This window comes from Bos javanicus, chromosome 12 (assembly GCF_032452875.1).
Source record: "Bos javanicus breed banteng chromosome 12, ARS-OSU_banteng_1.0, whole genome shotgun sequence".
NCBI classification, from domain to species: domain Eukaryota; kingdom Metazoa; phylum Chordata; class Mammalia; order Artiodactyla; family Bovidae; genus Bos; species Bos javanicus.
In genome coordinates this window covers 69,859,348-69,886,721 of record NC_083879.1, presented here as the reverse complement: position 1 = coordinate 69,886,721, position 27,374 = coordinate 69,859,348, and the positions used below count along the sequence as shown (strand labels likewise).

The 27,374-nt window shown below is 41.0% G+C and overlaps 1 protein-coding gene and 1 pseudogene across 1 annotated transcript in view; one reads left to right on the top strand and one right to left on the bottom strand.

Moving 5' to 3' along the window:
• LOC133258056 (ATP-binding cassette sub-family C member 4-like) overlaps positions 1-27,374 on the bottom strand; it is a 296,999-nt gene that overhangs the window by 173,269 nt on the left and 96,356 nt on the right. Inside the window, exon 9 of the mRNA XM_061434395.1 lies at positions 8,578-8,679. Within this exon, the coding sequence (XP_061290379.1) occupies positions 8,578-8,679 (102 nt within the window). The remainder of the gene's footprint in view (positions 1-8,577; positions 8,680-27,374) is intronic.
• Positions 10,855-12,477, top strand: LOC133258109 (glutamyl-tRNA(Gln) amidotransferase subunit A, mitochondrial-like; annotated as a pseudogene).

Here is a 27,374-nt window from a genome sequence, read left to right as displayed (position 1 = left end):
TTACTCCTTGGAAGAAAAGCTATGAAAAAGTTGGACACCATATTAAAAAGCAGAGACATTACTTTGTCAACAAAGATGCATATAGTCAAAGCCATGGTTTCTCCTGCAGTCATGTATGGATATGAAAGTTGAATTATAAAGAAAGCTGAGCACCAAAGAATTGATGCTTTTGAACTGTGGTGTTGGAGAAGACTCTTGAGAATCCCTTGGACTGCAAGGAGATCCAACCAGACTAAGGATATCAGTGCTGAATATTCATTGGAAGGACTGATGCTGAAGCTGAATCTCCAATACTTTGACCTCCTCATGGGAAGAACTGACTCACTGGAAAAGACCCAGATGCTGGGAAAGAAGGAAGGTGGGAGGAGAAGGAGACGACAGAGAATGAGATGGTTGGATGGCATCACCAACTCAATGGACATGAGTTTGAGCAAGGTCTGGGACTTGGTGATGGACAGGGAGGCCTGGCGTGCTGCAGTCCATGGGGTCACAAAGAGTCAGACACGACTAAGCCACTGAATGGAACTGAACTGAACTGATCAAGAATAAACTAAATTTTAATACATGAGAAACATTTTTAAGCTTATCCACTCCTTTCTTCTTGCCTGACACTTAGGGTTCCTATTTTACTACTTTTCACTTGGTTAAGACTACAAAATACAAACATCAGATTTCTGTCTGCAGATCTCAAAGTCTATCAATAAAGGACAGAAATGGTATGGACCGAATAGAAGCAGAAGATATTAAGAAGAGGTGGAAAGAATACACAGAAGAACTGTACAAAAAGATCTTCACAACCCAGATAATCACAATGGTGTGATCACTGACCTAGAGCCAGACATCCTGGAATGTGAAGTCAAGTGGGTCTTAGAAAGCATCACTACAAAAAAGCTAGTGGAGGTGATGGAATTCCAGTTGAGCTATTTCAAATCCTGAAAGATGATGCTGTGAAAGTGCTGCACTCAATATGCCAGCAAATTTGGAAAACTCAGCAGTGGCCACAGGACTGGCAAAGGTCACTTTTCATTCCAATCCCAAAGAAAGGCAATGCCAAAGAATGTTCAAACTACTGCACAATTGCACTCATCTCACACGCTATTAAAGTAATGCTCAAAATTCTCCAAGCCAGGCTTCAGCAATATGTGAACCGTGAACTTCCTGAGGTTCAAGCTGGTTTTAGAAAAGGCAGAGGAACCAGAGATCAAATTGCCAACATCCTCTGGATCATGGAAAAAGCAAGAGAGTTCCAGAAAAACATCTATTTCTGCTTTATTGACTATGCCAAAGCCTTTGACTGTGTGGATCACAATAAACTGTGGGAAATTCTTCAAGAGATGGGAATACCAGACCACCTGATCTGCCTCTTGAGAAATTTGTATGCATGTTAGGAAGCAACAGTTAGAACTGGACATGGAACAACAGACTGGTTCCAAACAGGAAAAGGAGTTCGCAGAGGCTGTATATTGTCACCCTGTTTATTTAACTTATATGCAGAGTACATCATGAGAAACGCTGGGCTGGAAGAAACACAAGCTGGAATCAAGACTGCCGGGAGAAATACCAATAACCTCAGATATGCAGATGACACCACCCTTATGGCAGAAAGTGAAGAGGAACTAAAAAGCCTCTTGATGAAAGTGAAAGTGGAGAGTGAAAAAGTTGGCTTAAAGCTCAACATTCAGAAAATGAAGATCAGGGCATCCAGTCCCACCACTTCACGGGAAATAGATGGGGAAACAGTGGAAACAGTGTCAGACTTTATTTTGGGGGCCTCCAAAATCACTGCAGATGGTGACTGCAGCCATGAAATTAAAAGATGCTTGCTCCTTGGAAGGAAAGTTATGACAAACCTAGATAGCATATTCAAAAGCAGAGACATTACTTTGCCAACAAAAGTTCGTCTAGTCAAGGCTATGGTTATTCCTGTGGTCATGTATGGATGTGAGAGTTGGACTGTGAAGAGGGCTGAGCGCAGAAGAATTGATGCTTTTGAACTGTGGTGTTGGAGAAGACTCTTGAGAGTCCCTTGAACTGCAAGGAGATCCAACCAGTCCATTCTGAGGGGGATCAGCCCTGGGATTTCTTTGGAAGGAATGATGCTAAAGCTGAAACTCCAGTACTTTGGCCACCTCATGTGAAGAGTTGACTCATTGGAAAAGACTCTGATGCTGGGAGGGACTGGGAGCAAGAGGAGAAGGGGACGACAGAGGATGAGATGGCTGGATGGCATCACTGACTCGATGGACGTAAGTCTAAGTGAACTCCGGGAGTTGGTGATGGACAGGGAGGCCTGGCATGCTGCGATTCATGGGGTCGCAAAGAGTCGGACAGGACTGAGCGACTGATCTGATCTGATCTGATCAGGACCACACGCTGAGTTCCCTCCCTGTTCGGGCTTCTGGATTAGGCACTGCTCTGCCACAACCAGAAGGGGGCAGCACTCCATAGCCCGTGAGTACTGGGTATGTTCCCTCATGGTTATTCAGGTTCAGGGGACCGCTGACTAAACAAAGATCATCAGCTGAGTCCCTCACTCTGTGTAAGAACAGTTTGAAACCCCTGCCCGTGGAGATCTGGAGATACCCCCAAATATACTTTAAAGATTAGAGATTGAGATCAATTCCCATCATTTCATCAATGAGACTTGCATCCATGAGACCATCCCCAACCTTTCCTCTGGCTGTCCAGAGGAGCCAGTTAGAGCTCATGTCTATCTCCTGCCTCCCAACCCAGCAGAGGCTTCATTAAGACTTAGTTTCTCTTCAAAACTCCCAATATCTTTGCCTTTCTCCCTCCCAAGGGCCCTCTCACCCATGACCTAACTTGACAGCCCCTAACTATTAATGACTCTGCCAAGGTGCACAGTCTTTCCATAGGCAAGTCCAGGACAACACAATATGGTGTTCTGTACAATTATGCAAGTTGTATAGAAGTCTGAGAACATGTTCTTGAATGTTCTTCAAAGAAGAACAAAATATCTTAGTTTATAATGTTGCATAGTTTGATACAAGGGAAATTTGGTAATTGGTCATATGGTGGCTCGGAAGGCAAAGAATCCACCTGCAATACATGTGACCTGGGTTTGATCCTGGGTTGGAGGAAGGCATGGAAACCCACTCCAGTATTCTTGCCTGGAGAATCCCCACAGACAGAGGAGCCTGGTGGGCTACAGTCCATGGAGTCACAAAGAGACACAACATAGCGACTGAAAAACAACAGACAAAGTATGTGTCAACATTCACATAAAGTTAACATCATAATGGAATTTTAGTGGTACTTTCCATAAATGCTTCAAGTGGATTATGACAAGAAATACCAGTTCAGTTCAGTTCAGTCGCTCAGTCATGTCCGACTCTTTGCGACCCCATGAATCGCAGCACGCTAGGCCTCCCTGTACATGACCTACTCCCGGAGTTCACTCAGACTCACGTCCATTGAGTCAGTGATGCCATCCAGCCATCTCATCCTCTGTTGTCCCCTTCTCCTCCTACCCCCAATTCCTCCCAGCATCAGAGTCTTTTCCAATGAGTCAACTCTTCACATGAGGTGGCCAAAGTACTGGAGTTTCAGCTTTAGCATCATTCCTTCCAAAGAAATCCCAGGGCTGATCCCCCTCAGAATGGACTGGTTGGATCTCCTTGCAGTCCAAGGGACTCTCAAGAGTCTTCTCCAGCACCACAGTTCAAAAGCATCAATTCTTCCGCGCTCAGCCCTCTTCACAGTCCAACTCTCACATCCATACATGACCACTGGAAAAACCATAGCCTTGACTAGACGGACCTTTGTTGGCAAAGTAATGTCTCTGCTTTTGAATATGCTATCTAGGTTGGTCATAACTTTCCTTCCAAGGAGCAAGCGTCTTTTAATTTCATGGCTGCAGTCACCATCTGCAGTGATTTTGGAGCCCCAAAAAATAAAGTCTGACACTGTTTCCACTGTTTCCCCATCTATTTCCCATGAAGTGGTGGGACTGGATGCCATGATCTTCATTTTCTGAACGTTGAGCTTTAAGCCAACTTTTTCACTCTCCACTTTCACTTTCATCAAGAGGCTTTTTAGTTCCTCTTCACTTTCTGCCATAAGGGTGGTGTCATCTGCATATCTGAGGTTATTGATATGTCTCCCGGCAATCTTGAGGCAAATCTACTCTATTAAGGTAAGGTAGGTCAGGCACCTTGTATGAGTTCCCATGTGCAAAAGGTGTAGGGATGTGGTTTATATATTTTCTATATATTTATATAGAACATACTACTGTCTTGCTGGTGGAGATGAAATGTGCTGAGTCAGAAGTAGGTGAACACAATGCAGGTGGCACAACAGAGTCACAGGCATGAAAGACAGGAGCAGTCTACAGAGCCTGGACATTTGCTCTGTGGTCCCCACTCTGACAGCAGCCAGGCTCCCAGACTCTGCTCTGGAGGGTAAACCCTCTGGTAGAGGCGTCTCCTCCCTTTGTCCTTCCAGTCCTGGGGTGGGAGCAGCTTCCTGCCTTTGCTAATCACTGAGCTGCCTCATCCACCACTGCTTTTCCCTTTTTTGTCCTTTCATCTCCTATGTAACTAATTTCCTGCATGGAATCCCCCCTCCCCTGCTGCAGGTTTGGTTATCCTGATTAATCTACACTGATACAGGAGGATGTGCACAAAGAACTATAAAGCCGGAGGCGGGAGGAGACTTTCAGCTGTCTGTAACGGGGCTGTACTGGGAGTGCAAACTTGAGAACTTTTGGAGAGTGGTCCCTATTGTTTTTCCTATTTGCTAAATTTCAGAAATAAACCAAGTGCTGGGAAAATCTTTGTGATTTCACCAGTTCTCCCTGTCAGCTTGCCACACAGTACAACCCTTCAACTTGGAGTCACTGGTATTCATTATGCCCATCTGCTCTCTCCTCCTGCCTCTGGCTGCCACCAAAGTAGCCAGAACCATCCAGAAGCTTAGGATAGAGGAGCTCCACCCTAGCCCACAACAAAGATCGAAATCACTCACACTATGTAATAAGATATTTGATAACATTAAGGCATAAAATATATACTGATTGTATCCAAAGTCTCTGGTCTCTAACAACTGATTGTGTATTTGTCAGACTTTATTTTTCTGGGCTCCAAAATCACTACAGATGGTGACTGCAGCCATGAAATTAAAAGACGCTTACTCCTTGGAAGGAAAGTTATGACCAACCTAGATAGCATATTCAAAAGCAGAGATATTACTTTGCCAACAAAGATTCGTCTAGTCAAGGCTATGGTTTTTCCTGTGGTCATATATGGATGTGAGAGTTTGACTGTGAAGAGGGCTGAATGCGGAAGAATTGGTGCTTTTGAACTGTGGTGTTGGAGAAGACTCTTGAGAGTCCCTTGGACTGCAAGGAGATCCAATCAGTCCATTCTGAAGGAGATCAGCTCTGGGATTTCTTTGGAAGGAATGATGCTAAAGCTGAAACTCCAGTACTGTGGCCACCTCATGCGAAGAGTTGACTCATTGGAAAAGACTCTGATGCTGGGAGGGATTGGGGGCAGGAGGAGAAGGGGACGACAGAGGATGAGATGGCTGGATGGCATCGCTGACTCGATGGATGTGAGTCTCAGTGAACTCTCGGAGTTGGTATGGACAGGGAGGCCTGGCGTGCTGTGATTCATGGGGTCGCAAAGAGTCGGACACGACTGAGCAACTGATCTGATCTGATCTGATTTGTTAGTTAACCCTTTCTATACTGCAGCATTTTATTTCTCCAATCCTATAAATTCTAATATTATAAATGCATTTACTTTAAGTTCAAAATATGATAACCCTTTGAAAGTTCTCTTGAAAGTGAGATAAATAACTGTCAAGTGCCTTGGGCTGACATTATTTTTAGTGTTAGTAAGTGTTAGTCTCTCAGTCATGTCTGACTCTTTGTGATCTCATGGATTGTAGCCTGCCAGGTTCCTCTGTCCATGAAATTCTCCAAGCAAGAATACCACAGTGGTTTGATGCGGGGAGCGAGCTCCGCCCATGGCAAAGGTCATGAGGAAGGAGGCTTGGCATACGCAAAGGCGGGATCAAGCCTCAGGAGTCTCCCTGGAAATTCTCAAGCATCTACTCCCAAAACCAGAGTCTGCCTACTTTGTGCTTTGTGCTTTCACCTACACCTCAGACTTTACAGGGGGCTGTCCCCCATTACCTCTCTCTCAAACAAGAGTTAGCTTACAGCTCCAGTTAATAATTCCTGGGTGTGACAGTGTTTAACCTACAAACTCCTTTGGAAATCCTCTAGCCTGCCTGAATAGGTTTTTCCAGCCACATGTGATTGTTCAGAGCCTCCCAACTGTGAGAGGCAGGAGATGTTCTAAACTGTCTAAACACAGATTCTTTTGAGTAGTTAAAAGATTGATTAGAAATTGTATTGGTGAAGGGTTTTTCATTTATTGGGCCAATGTTTGCTGCTAAGTCTCCATACCCCTTACCTACTGTGTCCTTGGCAGTGTATTGACTGATATAATGGGTGTATAGAAATGTAAGTAGTAGCTCAATGTTTGTAACCTTGTACCCTTGAGTTAATTCTTTTCTTGATTGAGCCCACCTCACCTTTGCCCTATAGGAATGCAGCTTTGTCCAATGCTTTTTTGGAGGCTGTTGCCTGACTTTGCAATAATCACCTTTAGAGAAAGATAAGTTTCTTAAAATGTTAACAGGCCTCCTGGCCAGAAGATGATGTAACTCACCTGAACTTTTGCATATGATAAGTTTGAAAGCCTGGCTTCAATTAGGACCAGGAACTGCTGTCCTTGCATGACTCCACCCCTTCCCCCATTATCCTCTATGCACAACTTAAGGTATAAAAACTACTTTGGAAAATAAAGTGTGGGCCTTGTTCACCGAAACTTGGTCTCCCCATGTCGCTCTCTCTCCCAAATTCTGGCTGAGTCTCCATCTGGAGCGCGGAACCCGCCATGCTTGCTAATTATTCCTGGGCTTCTAAGATCCAACCGGGGAGGCCTCAGTGTCTCCTCTCCTTCGGGAGAATGGAAGGACACCTGCGGCCTACGTAAGTGGTGCAAACTTCTTGTCTTGAAGTTTTATTGGTCTCCTGCGTAAACTAAGCTACTCAGCCTCTTTTCTCCACTGAATTTTCCTACTGAGCTATCCTCATTCTATTACTCTTTATATCTTTGATAAAATATTTAAATAAATAGGTCGCCAACGCCGTCCCCGCTTCGAATACCCTGGATCAGCCGGGGCTGGTCCCCGGCAGTTTGCCACTTCTTTCTCTGAAGTTCCTGTAGGGGAAATTAGGATTGGATGCCTCAAGTCCAAGGTAGCCCCCCGGGCATGTTCATTACCAGAGCATTCCTCTCCTTTGTAAAGCACTTCTGATTGCCAGATTGTTTAATTATGAGCTATACAGAGGCCATTGCTCTTTTGATCTTAACATATCTAATATGCACCCCAAAAATCTTTCCTTCAGGACAGATGAAATATTTCCCATTTTTGCAAGCTTTAAAACACCAAAACACAAAAGATGCAGACAAATTCCAACAAAAATGGTACAAGATAGATTCCAGCATCAATGCTGGATGAACTGGCCACCAATAGGGTAAATAAATTACCCTATAAAACAAATGAACTAATTCTATCTAGGTTACCCATTCCCACAAGAGCTAGCTCCCAAATAAACCGGTTCCAACTGGACCAGTTCCCAAATCAGGTAAATAAATTTACCCTACATATGAGCTATGGTGGGCTTGCCCCATGAGAACTAGTTTCCAATGAACTGGTTCAGGGTAGAGTCCAACAACACCTCCCCTCTGTAAACAGGTACCCAACCAAATTAGCTTGTCCTGTAAAGGAAAAGCCCAGATTGAGGGGAAAAAATGTTCCCACTGTACACACCAGGGCAACTTACCCTTCAAAATCGAGCCCATCAGCTCACAACACTAAACAACACACAAAACAAGTGAACCGGTTGAACCAGCTATCGAATTGGGTAGACTTCCCTACAACCGGAGAAGGCAATGGCAACCCACTCCAGTACTCTTGCCTGGAAAATCCCATGGATGGAGGCGCCTCATAGGCTGCAGTCCATGGGGTCGCTAAGAGTCAGACACGACTGAATGACTTCACTTTTCACTTTCATGCATTGGAGGAGGAAATGGTAACCCACTCCAGTATTCTTGCCTGTAGAATCCCAGGGACAGGAGAGCCTGGTGGGCTGCCATCTGTGGGGTCTCACAGAGTCGGACATGACTGAAGCGACTTAGCTGCAGCAGCAACCCTATAACCAATATCGAGTTTGTTGACTCTAGAAGCTTGTCTCAATTGTTAAGCTCTGAGGGCAACCGGTACTTCTTCAGGGAATCTTGAAGGAAAGAACCTCAGGACAAATGATCCAGCAGCTGCTAGGTTCTTGCTCCAATATTCCCTGATTGGTGTCAGCTAGCCACAAGCAGCAAGGCTCCTGGTCAGAATTTTTATAACATACTTCCATGGTAAATGAGCAAGTCACATTTTGTATCATGTGTAAAATCTCAAAATCCTCCAATAAATCTATGTCACAGTTGTCCTTTAGCAGTCACAATAGTGAAATTAAGGATTTGTTACCTTATCCCAAAAAGCAGTGAAATCTTGCACATCCACAACTGTTTTACCATCTGATGGCAGCTGATGATTGCACTGTGGTAGCTCATCAAGTAACAGAAAGTTCTGCAAAGAAAGAAAAAATACAGATTTTTTAAACTATAGGAACAAAGCAAAAGCAAAATAATTGCTTCCATGAAATTTGCAATATATTTTACAACTGTATTTCATTATGTGTTGCTGCTGCTGTCACTTCAGTCGTGTCCAACTCTGTGAGACCCCATAGACGGCAGCCCACCAGGGTCCCCTGTCCCTGGGATTCTCCAGGCAAGAATACTGGAGTGGGTTGCCATTTCCTTCTCCAATGCATGAAAGTGAAAAGTGAAAGTAAATTCACTCAGTCATGTCCAACTCTTAGTGACCCCATGGACTGCAGCCTACTAGGCTCCTTCATCCATGGGATTTTCCAGGCAAGAGTACTGGAGTGGGGTACCATTGCCTTCTCTGTCACTATGTGTTAGGTCATTAGAAATACTAAATAATACATAGTATAAACTATTATAGCATATAGTATAGTACATACAGTATACACATATATCTTATAGTGTGTATACATTTACACACACCAAAAAAAAAAAAAAGAGTTCCAGGCCATGGAACTATCTTTGTAACTTTCTTAACAAGTATACTGGCTACCCTTTAAAGAACAAATATGTCTCCAAATTTGAACTCATCAAGATTTGGGACATTTTTATTCTGTCATTAACAATACACACAGGTTTTGACAGAAAAGGATTCCATAAATATTCACTGAATCCCACCAGGTTCCAAGCACCATGTGACACTGCTGGGAACACAGAGGAAGGTCATTCCCAGGCCTTCAGCAATCAGGTGGCAAAGGACAGGCTGGGAACATAAGACCTATGGAAGAAACTCCGAATGAAAGCCTTACTCTGCTTTCCTCCTCCTGTGTATCAAATCCCTACCACTACTTGTCATTAACTATCATTAAAATCATCATTCTTAAAAGATAATGCTATTAAGCCTCTATCTCTTTCTTACTTTTCACAAGCATCTTTTCATAAACCCTTGTCTCTGCTCCTTAGTCAAAGTCCTCTCCTCCTCAACAGAATGATCACATCTTCCACTTCTTGCTATTTTCCACACCAATTATTAATAGGAACTATTCAATACAATTTAGCTGAGTAAAATAAAGTCTTAAAAATCATTAGAAAACTAATATAATCATATACAGGAAACTCCCTCTTACCCTTTAAATGCTAGAAATAATTCAATGAGAAAAGACACAGTGGGAGAGAAATTGAACAACAGAGACCACTCCCACCCCCACCCGCAAGTACTATGATCATGTGGCAGAGACTACTGGCTGTCCTCAAAACCTGCTCTCTTTCTTCCATGCTAACAAAACCTTGGGTTTTAGCTGCACATGGCAACCTGGAAAGAGGCCCTCTCTCTCCAGCCTCCTGAGCAGATAGGAGCAGCCACATGACTAAATCCAGGTCAGTGGAGGGTGACAACAACCAGGACCTTTCTCCACCCCATGGCCCGGACCTTGGAGGCTGCCAGCCTGGTCAAGGTCACAATGCATTTGACATCATGGAGGATCATACTAGCCATGGAGCTTGTTACAGGTTAAATTATATCCCTCTCCCAAAAGATACATAAAGTCCTATCTAGGAACTCCAGTTACATCAAAACTTAACTTTATTTGGAATTAGGGTCCGATTAAGATGCAATCATACTGGAGTTGGGTTGGTCCTTTATAAGGAGACCCAGAGACAAACACAGGCAGAAAACAGCCACCTGAAGAAAACGGAAACTGGAGTGGTGGCAGTTAAAAACCAAGGAACCCAAGGTTTGCCTGCAACCACCAAAATCTAGAAGAGGCAAAGAAAGATTTTCCCTGTGACCAGAATTCAGAGGGATCGGTGACCCTGCTGACACCTTGATTTCAGACTTCCAACCTCCACAACTGGGAAACAGTAAATTTCTATTGTTTTAACCACCTGTTTTGTAGTACTTGGTCATGGCAGCCCCATAAAACGGATACAAAGCTTTACAAGGTTTCTTGCATGAGTGAAAAACAAACTATATTTCTGTGAAAAGTAGCTTTATCATGCATAATTCTAGGACCTACAGGCACAGAATCTTAACCAACACAGGGGGCAACTGAAACAAGCATGTGATGATGTTCGAAAAAGAAAATGGATGTGAATAGTAACCTACTACCCTAAACCTCATAAATAGCCTTCAAGTCCTTGACACCCTTATCTATTGTGCCATAAATCTACAAATTTGATAAACACCTTCTACTTCAAAAGAACAACTGTTCCTCTTCCTCCTTTGTCACCAAGTCCTGGTGGTGGCAGGCAGGGCACAAGGACCACGTTGGGTTGGACCCTCCAAGAAGTTTCTGTGGCACTAGAACAAGGCCAGGTTACTCCAACTGAGCTCTGTCAAAGATAGCTCTCCTTTATCAAGAAGACCAAGTTACTGTATCAGAAGAGGTAGTCTTAAAGCAAGTTGAAGAATCAGAGAAAAGGTATAAGAAAGGTCACTCACTGGGGGATTTAGATGAAATTTCCTATTTCAGTAAAAGACAACTTTAGCACATCTGGCATTGAGACAACATGTGCATCAAACATGCTGAAAAGTTATGTATCACCTTAAAATGTCACAGAGGTTGTTGGATCAGGGAGCTCTGTTAATGGTAAAAACAAACTTAGATGGGTTTGCTATGGGATACAGAAGCACAGATGGCATTTTGGGACCAGTTAAAAACCCATGGAGTTAGTCAAACAATACAGAGAAAAGAGGAAGCAGAAGTCTCATGGTGAGAATAAGGATTCAAATTGGCTTATAACTGGAGGAAGCTCAAGAGGGAGTGCAGTGGCTGTGTCAGCATTCACTTGCTTCGTTGCTTTAGGACCAGGTTCCAGAGGATCAACCAGCAATCTAGCTGCCCACTATGAGGCTGTTGGTTTAAAATCCAGCTATGACTTAGTTTCTTGTCATGGCCTCATTCCCCTGGTGAATTCAATGATGTATCCAGAATCTTAACTAGATGTGTGGATAATGCAACCATTGTGTTGAGTATACTAGCTGGGCAGGATCTTAAGATTCTACCACAGTTCAAGATCCTGTTAAAACCATTTATGCTTCCCAGTTTAACAGATGAGAGCAAACGATGTGAGCAAGAGAATTTCAAAAGAATATCTTAGACCAGAATTGTCAAGTGAAGTACAATCTCTTTGGTCCAAAGCTGCTAATCTCTTTGAGTCTGAGGGGGCCAAAGTAATTGAAGTGTCCCTTCCCCAACCAGTTATTCAGTTGTCTGCTACCATGTACTGTGTACATCAGAAATGGCATCAAATATGGCAAGATTTGATAGGTTAGAATATGGTCACTGATTTGACATTGGTGTGTCTACTGAAGCCATGTATGCTGCAACAAAACAAGAAGGGTTCAATGATGTGGCGCGGGGAAGAATCCTCTCAGGAAACTTTCTTATTAAAAGAAAATTAGAACTATTTTATCAAAGGAGAGAAAGTAAGATGACTCATTACTAATGATTTTGTGAATGTTTTAAGTCTGGAGTAGATGTTTTGCTAACTTCCACTACCTTGAGGGAGGCGGTGCCATACACAAAATGCATCAAAGAAGACAACAGAACATGAATTGCCCAGGGTGATATTTTTACACAGACTGTAATATGGCAGAATTGCCAGTGGTGAGTGTCCCTGTCAAGCCAAGGATTGTCAATAGGACCACAGTTTAATGGTTGTGCACTTTGTGACCAGCTGCTTTTTTACAGTTTGCAAATGGTTTGAAAAACAAGTATGGTTTCCTGTTACTCAACTTCTCAAACTAATGAATGGTTGTTCATCAATCTTTGAAAATTAAAAGTTATCTCTGCTTCTCTAAAATAGTAGTAATAACTATATCATGCAAATTATAATTACTTTTAAAGCTTTTTTATTCTAGACAATTCAAGTGATCTTGTAATTTGATTAATTGTCCATACAGTCATTCCTTGAAACGACTTTTTAAAATTCTTGTGAGGTAGTTAATTATAAAAAATCTGTCAGCATTTATTAAGCATCCACTAAGTATAAACAAAGTATTGGATTTCTATTACAATACAATATACCTGTTCCTGAAAAATGATGCATTCTGCAAAAATGATGCATTCTGCAAAAATGTTCATTAAAACAACACTGCCTACAGTACAAGTAAGGTTAGGGGTAAATCTTTCAAAACTTCTACATCTTTGTAACCAAAGCACTAACAAAATCACTGGTATCCTTATCTTTGACAAAGTAGGCAAGAATATACAATGGGGCAAAGATAGTTTCCTCAATAAGTGCTGCTGGGAAAACTGAATAGTCACATGTAAAACAATGAAATTAAAATACTTCCTAACACCATACACAAAGATAAATTCAAAATGGATTAAAGATCTAAATATAAGACTATGAACTACAGAATCTTAGAGGAAAACATAGGCAAAACACTCTATGACATAAATCACATCAAGATCCTCTATGACCCACCTCCTGCAGTAATGGAAATAAAAAAATAAATAAACTAACAATGGAACCTAAGTAAATTTAAAAGCTTTTACACAGTAAAGGAAACTGTAAACAAGGTGAAAAGACAACCCTCAGAATGGGAAAAAATAATAGCAAATGAAACAACTGACAAAGGGTTAATTTCACAAATATACAAGCAGCTTACACAAATCAATACCAGAAAAACAAATAACCCAATCAAAAAGTGGGCAAAAGACCTAAGCAGACATTTCTCCAAAGAAAAGATAAAGATGGCTAATAATTACATGAAAGATGTTCAACGTCATTCATTATTAGAGAAATGCAAATCAAAACTACCATGAGATATCACCTCATACCAGTCAGAATGGCCAGCATCAAAAATTCTACAAACAATAAATGCTGGAGAGGGTGTGGAGAAAAGGTAACCCTCTTGCACTGTGGCTGGGAATGTAAATTGATATAGCCACTATGGAAAACAGTATTAAAATTCCTTTAAAAACTAGGAATAAAACCACCATATGACCCAGCAATCCCTCTACAGGACACATACCCTGAGGAAACCAAAATTTAAAAAGACACATGTACCCCGATATTCACTGCAGCTCTAATTACAGTAGCTAGGACAAGGAATCAAACTAAAAGTCTATAAACAGATGAATAGATAAAGATGGATTGAGCAAAGACCAAAGGAGATCTAGCTGGCTGCGGACTGGCCCCTCCCCCAACCAGAGGCAGAGAGGCAGGCATGCGACAGCCAGAGGTGGAAGGCAAGGGGCAATCTCAGCCCCAGAGACTGGCATCCTCCACCAAACTGTGAGTAGGCTTCCAACCACTAACCACGTCTTCCTGGGATCCTAGACAGTTGACATCTGCCAGGAAGGTCGCAGCCTGAGATCAGCTCCACAGAGGAGACACATGGCACACCTGAGCCGGCTCTCTCACGGGGCACCTGGAAAACTGAGCAGCTGGGACCGGGGAGGTGATTAAGATGCACAGCCCACCTGGGACAGTGTGCTCACCAAGCACCTGATCATCTGAGCTGGTTGGACCTGGAAAGGCACAAAACACATGCCCAACTGAGGCTATGCCCTTGCAGAGTACCCAAGGAACTGAACCTGAGCAGCTTAGACCTGGGAAGTGCACCAAACATAGGGCACACTTTGGACAGTGCCCCTGCAGAGCAATCTGGAGCCTGAGCAGTGTAGACCTGGGAAGCATGTGCCGCCGTGAGCTGGGGCAAACCCAATGTGGTCCATACACTATGCGCACTCCCCACACACACACTAGCAATATTTGTTTGCAGCATTCCTCCCTCCCCACAACACAACTGAACAAGTGAGCCTAAATAAGTGACCAACTTCACCCTCTTGTGTCACAGAGGAAATTAGGTCCTGAAGCGACCTACAAACAGAGGGAGCCAAAATAAACAAAGAAGAGGGAACCACTCTGGAAGTGACAGATGCAACAGATTAAAATCCTGTAGTTAGAACTGAATAAGCATTGGAAGGGGCCTATAGACCTTAAGAAGAAATACTAGCTGGAACAAGGAACTATCTGAAACTGAACTGACCCCACACTGCCTGCAACAGCTCCAGAGAAATACCTAGACATATTTTTACTACTATCAATCCTTAATTTTTTTTTATTTTTTAAGTTCTTTATTACTCCCTTAATTTTCATTCTTACAACATTCTACTACCTTGCCAAAAAAAAAATAGACCCTATTTTTAAGGCAAATTCCATATATATATATTTAAACTTTACAATATTGTATTGGTTTTGCCATATATCAACATGAATCTGCCACAGGTATACACATTTTCCAAATCCTGAACCCTCCTCCCTCCTCGCTCCCCGTATCATCCCTCTGCGTCTTCCCAGTGCACCAGCCCCAAGCATCCAGTATCGTGCATCGAACCTGGACTGGCGACTCGTTTCATATATGATATTATACATGTTTCATTGCCATTCTCCCAAATCATCCCACCCTCTCCCTCTCCCACAGAGTCCAAAAGACTGTTCTATACATCAGCGTCCCTTTTGCTGTCTTGTATACAGGGTTATTGTTACCATCTTTCTAAATTCCATATATATGCGTTAGTATACTGTATTGGTGTTTTCCTTTCTGGCTTACTTCACTCTGTATAATCGGCTCCAGTTTATTCCACCTCATTAGAACTGATTCAAATGTATTCTTTTTAATGGCTGAGCAATACTCTATTGTGTATATGTACCAAAGCTTTCTTATCCATTCATCTGATGATGGACATCTAGGTTGCTTCCATGTCCTGGTTATTATAAACAGTGCTGTGATGAACATTGGGGTACATGTGTGTCTTTCAATTCTGGTTTCCTCAGTGTGTATGCCCAGCAGTGGGGTTGCTGGGTCATATGGCAGTTCTATTTCCAGTTTTTTAAGGAATCTCCACACTGTTCTCCATAGTGGCTGTACTAGTTTGCATTCCCACCAACAGTGTAAGAGGCTTCCCTTTTCTTCACACCCTCTCCAGCACTTATTGCTTGTAGATTTTTGGGTAGCAGCCATTCTGACTGGCATGAAATGGTACCTCATAGTGGTTTTGATTTGCATTTCTCTGATAATGAGTGATGTTGAGCATCTTTTCATGTGTTTGTTAGCCATCTGTATGTCTTCTTTGGAGAAATGTCTATTTAGTTCTTTGGCCCATTTTTTGACTGGGTCATTTATTTTTCTGGACTTGAGCTGCAGGAGTTGCTTGTATATTTTTGAGATTAGTTGTTTGTCAGTTGCTTCATTTGCTATTATTTTCTCCCATTCTGAAGGCTGTCTTTTCACCTTGCTTGTAGTTTCCTTTGCTGTGCAGAAGCTTTTAAGTTTAATTAGGTCCCATTTCTTTATTTTTGCTTTTATTTCCAATATTCTGGGAGGTGGGTCATAGAGGATCCTGCTGTGATGTATGTCGGAGAGTGTTTTGCCTATGTTCTTCTCTAGGAGTTTTATAGTTTCTGGTCTTACGTTGAGATCTTTAATCCATTTTGAGTTTATTTTTGTGTATGGTGTTAGAAAGTGCTCTAGTTTAATTCTTTTACAAGTGGTTGACCAGTTTTCCCAGCACCACTTGTTAAAGAGATTGTCTTTAATCCATTGTATATTCTTGCCTCCTTTGTCAAAGATAGGGTGTCCATAGGTGTGTGGATTTATCTCTGGGCTTTCTATTTTGTTCCATTGATCTGTTTCTGTCTTTGTGGCAGTACCATACTGTCTTGATGACTGTGGCTTTGTAGTAGAGCTTTAAGTCAGGCAGGTTGATTCCCCCAGTTCCATTCTTCTTTCTCAAGATTGCTTTAGCTATTCGAGGTTTTTTTGTATTTCCATACAAATGGTGAAATTATTTGTTGTAGCTTTGTGAAAAATACCGTTGATAGCTTGATAGGGATTGCAGTGAATCTATAGATTGCTTTGGGTAGTATACTCATTTTCACTATATTGATTCTTCCGATGCATGAACATGGTATATTTCTCCATCTTTTAGTGTCCTCTTTGATTTCTTTCACCAGTGTTTTATAGTTTTCTATATATAGGTCTTTAGTTTCTTTAGGTAGATATATTCCTAAGTATTTTATTCTTTTTGTTGCAATGGTGAATGGAATTGTTTCCTTAATTTCTCTTTCTGTTTTCTCATTATTAGTGTATAGAAATTCCACATAAGGGATTTCTGTGTGTTGATTTTATATCCTGTCACTTTACTATATTCATTGATTAGCTCTAGTAATTTTCTGGTGGAGTCTTTAGGGTTTTCTATGTAGAGGATCATGTCATCTGCAAACAGTGAGAGTTTTACTTCTTCTTTTCCAATTTGAATTCCTTTTATTTCTTTTTCTGCTCTGATTGCTGTGGCCAAAACTTCCAAAACTATGTTGAATAGTAGTGGTGAAAGTGGGCACCCTAGTCTTGTTCCTGACTTTAGGGGAAATGCTTTCAATTTTTCACTATTGAGGATAATGTTTGCTGTGGGTTTGTGATACATAGCTTTTATTATGTTGAGGTATGTTCCTTCTATTCTTGCTTTCTGGAGTTTTTTTTTTATCATAAATGGATGTTGAATTTTGTCAAAGGCTTTCTCTGCATCTATTGAGATAATCATATGGTTTTTATTTTTCAATTTGTTAATGTGGTGTATTACTTTGATTGATTTGTGGGTATTGAAGAATCCTTGCATCCCTGGGATAAAGCCCACTTGGTCATGGTGTATGATCTTTTTAATGTGTTGTTGGATTCTGATTGCTAGAATTTTGTTAAGGATTTTTGCATCTATGTTCATCAATGATATTGGCCTGTAGTTTTCTTTTTTTGTGGGATCTTTGTCAGGTTTTGGTATTAGGGTGATGGGGGCCTCATAGAATGGATATGGAAGTTTACCTTCCTCTGCAACTTTCTGGAAGAGTTTGAGTAGGGTAGGTGTTAGCTCTTCTCTAAATTTTTGGTAAAATTCAGCTGTGAAGCCGTCTGGACCTGGGCTTTTGTTTGCTGGAAGATTTCTGATTACAGTTTCAATTTCTGTGCTTGTGATGGGTCTGTTAAGATTTTCTATTTCTTCCTGGTTCAGTTTTGGAAAGTTGTACTTTTCTAAGAATTTGTCCATTTCTTCCACGTTGTCCATTTTACTGGCATATCATTCCTGATAGTAATCTCTTATGATCCTTTGTATTTGTGTGTTGTCTGTTGTGATCTCTCCATTTTCATTTCTAATTTTATTGATTTGATTTTTCTCCCTTTGTTTCTTGGTGAGTCTGGATAATGGTTTGTCAATTTTATTTATCCTTTCAAAGAACCAGCTTTTGACTTTGTTGATTTTTGCTATGGTCTCTTTGTTTCTTTTGCATTTATTTCTGCCTCAATTTTTAAGATTCCATTCCTTCTACTAACCCTGGGGTTCTTCATTTCTTCCTTTTCTAGTTGCTTTAGGTGTAGAGTTAGGTTATTTATTTTGATTTTTTCTTGTTTCCTGAAGTATGCCTGTATTGCTATGAACTTTCCCCTTAGCACTGCTTTTACAGTGTCCCACAGGTTTTGGGTTGTTGTGTTTTCATTTTCATTCGTTTCTATGCAAATTTTGATTTCGTTTTTTATTTCTTCTGTGATTTGTTGGTTATTCAGCAGCATGTTGTTCAGCCTCCATATGTTGGAATTTTTAATAGTTTTTCTCCTGTAATTGAGATCTAATCTTACTGCATTGTGGTCAGAAAAGATGCTTGGAATGATTTGAATTTTTTTTAATTTACCAAGGCTAGATTTATGGCCCAGGATGTGATCTATCTTGGAGAAGGTTCCGTGTACACTTGAGAAAAAGGTGAAATTCATTGTTTTGGGGTGAAATGTCCTATAGATATCAATTAGGTCTAACTGGTCTATTGTATCTTTTAAAGTTTGTGTTTCCTTGTTAATTTTCTGTTTAGTTGATCTATCCATAGGTGTGAGTGGGGTATTAAAGTCTCCCACTAGTATTGTGTTATTGTTAATATCCCCTTTCATGCTTGTTAGCATTTGTCTTACATATTGCGGTGCTCCTATGTTGGGTGCATATATATTTATAATTGTTATATCTTCTTCTTGGATTGATCCTTTGATCATTATGTAGTGACCTTTTTAGTCTCTTTTCACAGCCTTTGTTTGAAAGTCTATTTTATCTGATATGAGTATTGCTACTCCTGCTTCCTTTTGGTCTCTATTTGTATGAAAAATCTTTTTCCAGCCCTTCACTTTCAGTCTGTATGTGTCCCCTGTTTTGAGGTGGGTGTCTTGTAGACAACATATATAGGGGTCTTGTTTTTGTATCCATTCAACCAGTCTTTGTCTTTTGGTTGGGACATTCAACCCATTTACATTTAAGGTAATTATTGATAAGTATGATCCCATTGCCATTTACTTTATTGTTTTGGGTTCGAGTTTATACACCCTTTTTGTATTTCCTGTCTAGAGAATATCCTTTAGTATCCTTTAGTATTTGTTGGAGAGCTGTGTTCCTGTGTTGCTGGAGAATTTGTGTGGTATGTCTTGCTCTGGAACTTGTTGAGCCTTGGGTGGTGCTTGGTTTCAGTGTAGGTATGGAGGTGTTTGATGGGCTCCTGTCAATTAATGTTCCCTGGAGTCAGGGTTTAGACTTAAGCCTCCTGCTTCCAGTTTTCAGTCTTATTTTTACAGTAGTCTCAAAACTTCTCCTTCTATACAGCACCATTGATAAAACATCTAGGTTAAAGATGAAAAGTTTCTCCACATGAGGGATACCCAGAGAGGTTCACAGAGTTACATGGAGAAGAGAAGAGGGAGGTGGGAGTTAGAGGTGACCCAAATGAGATGAGGTGGAATCAATAGAGGAGGCTAACCAGTAATCACTTCCTTATGTGCACTCCACAACTGGACCACTCAGAGATGTTCACGGAGTTATACAGAGAAGAGAAGAGGGAGGAAGGGGACAGAGGTGGCCAGGAGGATAAAAGGGGGGAATGAAAAGGAGAGAGACAGATCCAGCCAGTAATCAGTTCCCTGTGTGTTCTCCACCATCTGGTACACACAGAAATTCAGAGTTGGGTAGAGCAGAGCGGGGTTAGGGAGGAGACACAGGCAACCTGGTGGAGAAAAAGGAGAATCCAAAGGGGGAGAGAGCAGTCAAGCCAGTAATCTCGCTCCCTAGTGAAAAATGGGTACTGAAGATTGGGTTCTTAAAGGTACGAAATTGATACCAAATACAAAAAAGCAAAAATTTCATAAATATGGAATTTCATAAATACAATGTTAAAGAATAGAAGCAGAAAAAGAAAGAGAAAAGAAAAAACAAAGTCACAAAAATTATAAAAAATATATATATATGAAGTTTGCTTTTTTAAAAAAGCGTCTTTTTTTTTTTTTGCAAAGTACATAGTAGGTTATAAAAGTGAAAATTAAAGGAGTAATACAGGACTTAAATTTTTTTTTAATTAAAAAGAAAGAAAGAAAGAAAAAATGATCATAAAAATAGTAAAAATATATCTAGGACTTTCTCTGGTGTTGTGGGTACTGTGGGGTCAGTTCATTTTCGGCTAGTTCCTTGGTCCAGCTTATACTTCTCAAGATCTATGGGCTCCTTCCTATGTAGTCGGTACTAACGACAGGGTTTTAATCTATTGCACCTGTCGCTTCCAAGGCAGTTCCCTCTGTTTTAGCTTCTTCTGTTTGCTGGTCTCTTCAGTGTCTGATTTCTGCCCTGACACAAAGGGGGCGGTGGTGGACACTTTTTTTTTTTTTAGGCTCACTTGTTCAGTCACGCTGTGGGGAGGGAGGGACGCTACAAACAAATAACACTGGCATGTGCACACAGTGCCTCAGCCATACTGGGCCTGCCCCTACTCACAGCACGTGTGCCCTCCCTATCCACACTGCTCAGGCTCTAGGTTGCTCTGCCAGGAACCATCCAAGGCCAGCCCTGGGCTGCATGCATTTCCCAGGTCTAAGCCGCTCAGGTTCAGGCACTCGGGTAATCCTCAGAGGCACAGACTTGATTAGGCCTGCGTTTTGTGCCCTTCCCAGGTCCGAGTAGCTTGGGTGATGAGGTATTTGGTGAGTGCAGTCACTGCGACTTATCGCCTCCCCATCGCTCGGTGTTCTGGGTGCACAACCAGCGCACCTTCTCAGGCGGATGTTGACCGTCCAGAACCCCAAGAAGTCTTAGTTAGCCAAGAAGCCTGCTTACAGTTATGTAGATAATGTATCTCTGGGGCTGCGATTGTCCCCTTCTGGCTCTGGCTGCCTGTCACCGGAGGGGGACGGTCAGCAGCAGGCTATCTCTGTTCAGTCCTTTGTTCTGTGCACGGGCCTGGCAGTGTCTTAGGTTAGGGCTGGCTTTTCGCGTGGTAGTTATCCCACAGTCTGGTTTGCTAGCCCAAGCTAGTTCGCTCAGATAGCGCTCGAGGCATTCAGGCCAGATCCTTACTCTAAGCGATGCAGCCCGCGCCTCCCTGCCCAGCCCCTGCTTGTGGGTGCAGGTGTCTGTGCTGCTTCTCCGCTGGGGGAGTTACCTTTGGGCTCGTAATCTGTGGGTTTTAATTGTTTATTTATTTTTCCTCCCTGTTATGTTGCCGTCTGTGCTTCCAAGACACGGCACAGACTCGGCAGTGAGAGTGTTTCCTCGTGTTTGGAAACCTCTCTTTTTAAGACTCCCTTCCCAGGATGGAGCTCTGTCCCTCTCCCTCTTTTGTCTCTTTTTTTATCTTTTATATTTTTTCCTACCTCCTTTCAAAGACAATGAGCTGCTTTTCTGGGTGCCTGATGTCTTCTGCCGGCATTCAGAAGTTGTTTTGTGGAATTTACTCAGCGTTTAAATGTTCTTTTGATGAATTTATGGGGGAGAAAATGGTCTCCCCATCCTATTCCTCTGCCATCTTAGCTCCTCCTCCTATATATATATATATATATAATTTATAATCTTTGTGATTGATTTTGTTTTGTATTTTTAACGTTGTATTTTTGAGAGTCCAAACTCTACTCTAGATTTTTAATCTTTTTTTTTTTTGGTATTTGTTATCAATTTTGTACCTTTAAGAATCTAATCTTCAGTATCCGTTTTCACTTAGGGCTGTGATTACTGGCTTGATTGTTCTCCCCTCTTTGACTCTCCCTTCTCTCCCCCAGGTCACCTCTATCTCCTCCCTCTCCCTTCTCTTCTTTACTTAATTCTGTGAATCTCTCTGGGTGTTCTGGGCTGTGGAGAACACTTAGGGAACTGATTACTGGCTAGATTGGTCTCTCCCTTTTTGACTCCACCTCTTCTCCTGGACACCTCTATCTATCTCCCTCCTCCCTCTTCTCTTCTCCATGTAACTCTGTGAACCTCTCTGGGTGTCCCTCACTGTAGAGAATCTTTTCACTATTAACCTAGATGTTTTATCATCTGTTGCTGTAAGGATGCAGAAGTCTTGAGGCCACTTTTAAAATAAGACTGAAAGCCAGAGGCAGGAGGCTTAAATCCAAAACTTGAGAACACTAGAGAACTCCTGATTCCAGGGAACATTAATAGACAAGAGCTCATCCAAAAGCCTCCATACCTACACTGAAACCAAGCTCCACCCAAGAGCCAACAAGTTCCAGAGAAAGACATACCATGCTAATTCTCCAGCAACACAGGAACACAGCTGTGAGCCTTAAAATACAGGCTGTCACACCAGGCCCAGAGACACCCCAAAAGTTACTACTGGATACTTCATTGCACTCCAGAGAAAAGAGATACAGCTCTACCCACCAGAACAGAGACGCAAGCTTCCCTAACTGTAGGGAATATGCTATGCACAGGCCTGCACTATAATTAACAGGGCTTCTTTGAAGAATGACTTTCTCATGACCCCCAGGTGAAGGGTTGGGAGCAGTAAAAAGTACATCATGGAAAACCATCTTGAAAACAAAATGCTGAAGTAGTGATGTGATTGATCGAAAAATATTAGTGACTATTCTTGTGACCAGATCCTTGAGGGAGTTGCTGAGAAAGGTTGTCACTAGCTGAAGGGCTAAACATAGTCATGAAAGGCCTGAAGGTTTGACATTGAGGACTGTGCATTGTATATCATTATCCCCAATCTGAAATTGTAAAAAACGGATGTCTTTAGAGCACACACAAGGAAATAGATGTTAGCAATAAAAACCTGCAAGGATCAGGATCTTGGCTTTTGCCTGCAAATGGCATCAGCCCCCGATCTTTACCTTATTTCTGAGTCTTAATTTTCTTTATTCTTCTGCGGCACTGCTCCCTCATGTCAGTTTGTTGTTGCGCTGGTTCCAACACCTAACCAGGAAACCTTGACAAACCATTCGTCTAACCCTACCCCCAGGGAGCTAGCTTCACAATAAAGAGGAACCACAAACTTCCAGCCTACAGAAAGGCCACACCAAACACAGCAATCTAAACAAAATGAAAAGGCAGAGAAATATTCAGCAGGTAAAGGGACATGATAAATGCCCATCAAACCAAACAAAAGAAGAGGAGATAGGGAGAATACCTGGAGAAGAATTTGGAATAATGATAGTAAAGATGGTCCAAAATCTTGAAAACAAAATGGAGTTACAGATAAATAGACTAGAGATAAAGATTGAGAAGATGTAAGAAATGTTTAACAAAAACCTAGAAGAAATAAAGAAAAGTCAGTCAATATGGAATAATGCAATAACTGAGATCAAAAGCACTCGAGGAAATCAACAGTAGAATAACTGAGGCAGAAGATAGGATAGGTGAGGTGGAAGATAGAATGGTGGAAATCAATGAAGCAGAGAGGAAAAAAGAATTACAAGAAATGAGGACAACCTCATAGACCTCTGGGACAATGTTAAACACCCCAACATTCGAACCATAGGAGTCCTGGAAGAAAAAAAAAAAACAAAAACAAAAAGAAAGGCCATGAGAAAATACTTGAGGAGATAATAGTTGAAAACTTCCCTAAAATGGGGAAGGAAATAGCCATCCAAGTCCAAGAAAGCCAGAGAGTCCCAAACAGAATAAACCCAAGGATAAAGACCCCAACACACATATTAATCAAACTAATTAAGATCAAACACAAAGAGCAAATTTTAAAAGCAGCAAGGGGAAAGCAACAAATAACATCCCCATTAGGCTAACAGCTGATCTTTCAATAGAAACTCTTCAGGCCAGAAGGGAATGGCAGGACATACTTAAAGTGATGAAAGAGAAAAACATACAACCCAGATTACTATACCCATCAAGGATCTCATTCAGATATGAAGGAGAAATATAAAGCTTTACAGACAAGCAAAAGCTGAGAATTCAGCACCACCAAACCAGCTCTTCAACATATGATAAAGGATATTCTCTAGATAGGAAACACAGAAAAGGTTTATGCACTCAAACCCAAAACAATAAAGTAAATGGCAATGGAATCATACTTATCAATAACTGCCTTAAACGTAAATGGGTTGAAAGCCTCAACCAAAAGACAAAGACTGGCTGAATGGATAAAAAAAAAAAAAGACCCCTATATATGTTTTCTACAAGGGACTCACCTCAAACCAAGAGACACATACAGATTGAAAGTGAAGGGCTGGAAAAAGGCATTTCATGCAAACGGAGACCAAAAGAAAGCAGGCGTACCAATACTCATATCAGATAAAATAGACTTTGAAATATAGGCCATGAAAAGAGACAAAGAAGGATACTACATAAGGATCAAGGGATCAATCCAAGAAGAAGATATAACAATTATAAACATATATGCATCCAACATAGGAGCACCACAATATGTAAGGCAAACGCTAACAAGGATGAAAGGGGAAATTAACAGTAACACAATAATAATGGGAGTCCTTAATACCCCACTCACACCTATGGATAGATCAACCAAACATAATTAGCAAGGAAACACAAACTTTAAATGATGCAATGGACCAGTTAGACCTAATTGATATCTATAGGACATTTCACCCCAAAACAATGAATTCCACCTTTTTGTCAAGAGCACACGAAACATTCTCCAGGATAGATCACATCCTGGGCCATAAATCTAGCCTTGGTAAATTCAAAAAAATTGAAATCATTTCAAGTATCTTTTCTGATCACAATGCGGTATGATTAGATGTCAACTATAGGGGAAAAAAAACTATTAAAGATACAAATATATGGAGGATAAACAACATGATTCTGAATAACCAACGTATCATGGAAGAAATTTTTTAAAAAATCAAAATATGCATAGAAACAAATGAAAATGAAAACACCACAACCCAAAACCCATGGGATTCAGTAAAAGCAGTGCAAAAGGGAAGGTTCATAGCAATATCAGCTTACCTCAAGAAACAAGAGAAAAATCAAATAGATTACCTAACTTTACACCTAAAGCAACTAGAAAAAGAAAAAATGAAGAACCCCAGGGTTAGTAGAAGGAAAGAAATCATAAAAATTAGGGCAGAAATAAATGAAAAAGAAACAACGGAGACTGTAGCAAAAATCAACAAAACTAAAAGTTGGTTCTTTGAGAAGATAAATAAAATAGACAAACCATTAGCCAGACTCATCAAGGGAAAAAAAAAAAAAAGGAGAAGAATCAAATCAACAAAATTAGAAATGAAAATGGAGAAATCACAACAGACAACACAGAAATACAAAGGATCATAAGAGACTATTATCAGCAACTCTATGATGATAAAATGGACAGCTTGAAAGAAATGGACAAATTCTTAGAAAAGTATAACCTCCCAAAACTGAACCAGTGTTGTGGATTTTCTCCCCAGCACTTGGAAGCGACGAACCTGAAAGAAGGACACTCGGACAGTGTCTTGCAAAGACTGACAAGTTTATTTCTGCAGTCAAGCCTTTTTATAGAAGTAGGAACAAAGAGCTTAGAGTATACAGCCAGCAGAGCACGTACGGGGTTAACACCTAATCAGTAAAAATATTTCAAGGACAGTGTGCTCTAAGTGACCCATGTGCTTATCCCATAACCCATTTTCTCAAGCAACATCCTTAATATTTATTATTAAATCTTGGCGCCAGGCATAACCAAAGGCAGGAGAAAAATAAAGTCTGACACTGTTTCCACTGTTTCCCCATCTATTTCGCATGCAGTGATGGGACCAGATGCCATGATCTTCGTTTTCTGAATGTTGAGCTTTAAGCCAACTTTTTCACTCTCCACTTGCACCTTCATCAAGAGGCTTTTGAGTTCCTCTTCACTTTCTGCCGTAAGGGTGGTGTCATCTGCATATCTGAGGTTATTGATATTTCTCCCAGCAATCTTGATTCCAGCGTGTGTTTCTTCCAGCCCAGGGTTTCTCATGATGTACTCTGCATATAAGTTAAATAAGCAGGGTGACAATATACAGCCTTGACGAACTCCTTTTTCTATTTGGAACCAGTCTGTTGTTCCATGTCCAGTTCTAACTGTTGCTTCCAGACCTGCATACAGTTTTCTCAAGAGGCAGGTTAGGTGGTCTGTTATTCCCATCTCTTTCAGAATTTTCCACAGTTTATTGTGATCCACATAGTTAAAGACTTTGGCATAGTCAATAAAGCAGAAATAGATGTTTTTCTGGAACTCTCTTGCTTTTTCCATGATCCAGAGGATGTTGGCAATTTGATCTCTGGTTCCTCTGCCTTTTCTAAAACCAGCTTGAACATCTGGAAGTTCATGGTTCACGTATTGCTGAAGCCTGGCTTGGAGAATTTTGAGCATTACTTTACTAGCGTGTGAGATGAGTGCAATTGTGTGGTAGTTTGAGCATTCTTTGGCATTGCCTTTCTCTGAGATTGGAATGGAAACTGACCTTTTCCAGTCCTGTGGCCACTGCTGAGTTTTCCAAATTTGCTGGCATATTGAATGCAGCACTTTCACAGCATCATCTTTCAGAATTTGAAATAGCTCAACTGGAATTCCATCACCTCCACTAGCTTTGTTCATAGTGATGCTTTCTAAGGCCTACTTGACTTCACATTCCAGGATGTCTGGCTCTAGGTGAGTGATCATACCATCGTGACACTAGGAAATAAAGCATGTCTGTAGTTCCTATGGCTCCTCGCACTTTCATCCAGCTTCCCAGCTCACACTTTGTCTACCATAGGTTCAGAGACCAGAGAGACACCTGTATAATGTGGGTGGGCCTCATGCAATTAGTCAAAGGCCTTAAAAAAAAAAAAAAAAGACTAACATACAATGGAGAAAAGACAGCCTCTTCAATCAATGATGATTAAAAAACTGGAGAGCTACATGTAAAAGAAAGGTATTAGAACACTTCTTAACACCACACACAAAAATAAACTTGAAATGGATTAAAGACCTAAATGTAAGGCCAGAAACTATAAAACTTTTAGAGGAAAAGTAAGCAGAACACTCTTTGACATGAATCGCAGCAAGATTCTTTTTGACCTACATTCCTAGAGTAATGGAAATAAAACAAAAATAAACAAATGGGATATAATTAAACTTAAAACCTTTTGCACAGCAAAGGAAACAATAAACATGATTAAAAGACAACCATCAAAATGGGAGGAAATAATTGCAGATGAAACAACTGACAAAGAATTAATCTACAAAATATATAAGCTCATGAAACTCAATATCAGAAAAACAAACAACCCAATCAAAAAATGGGCAGAAGGTCTAAATGGAAACTTCTCCAAAGACATACAGATAGCCAATAAGCACATGAAAAGATGCTCAACATCACTCAGTATTAGAGAAACGCAAACCAAAACTAAATGAGGTACCACCTCATACCACTTAGATTGGCCATCATCAAAA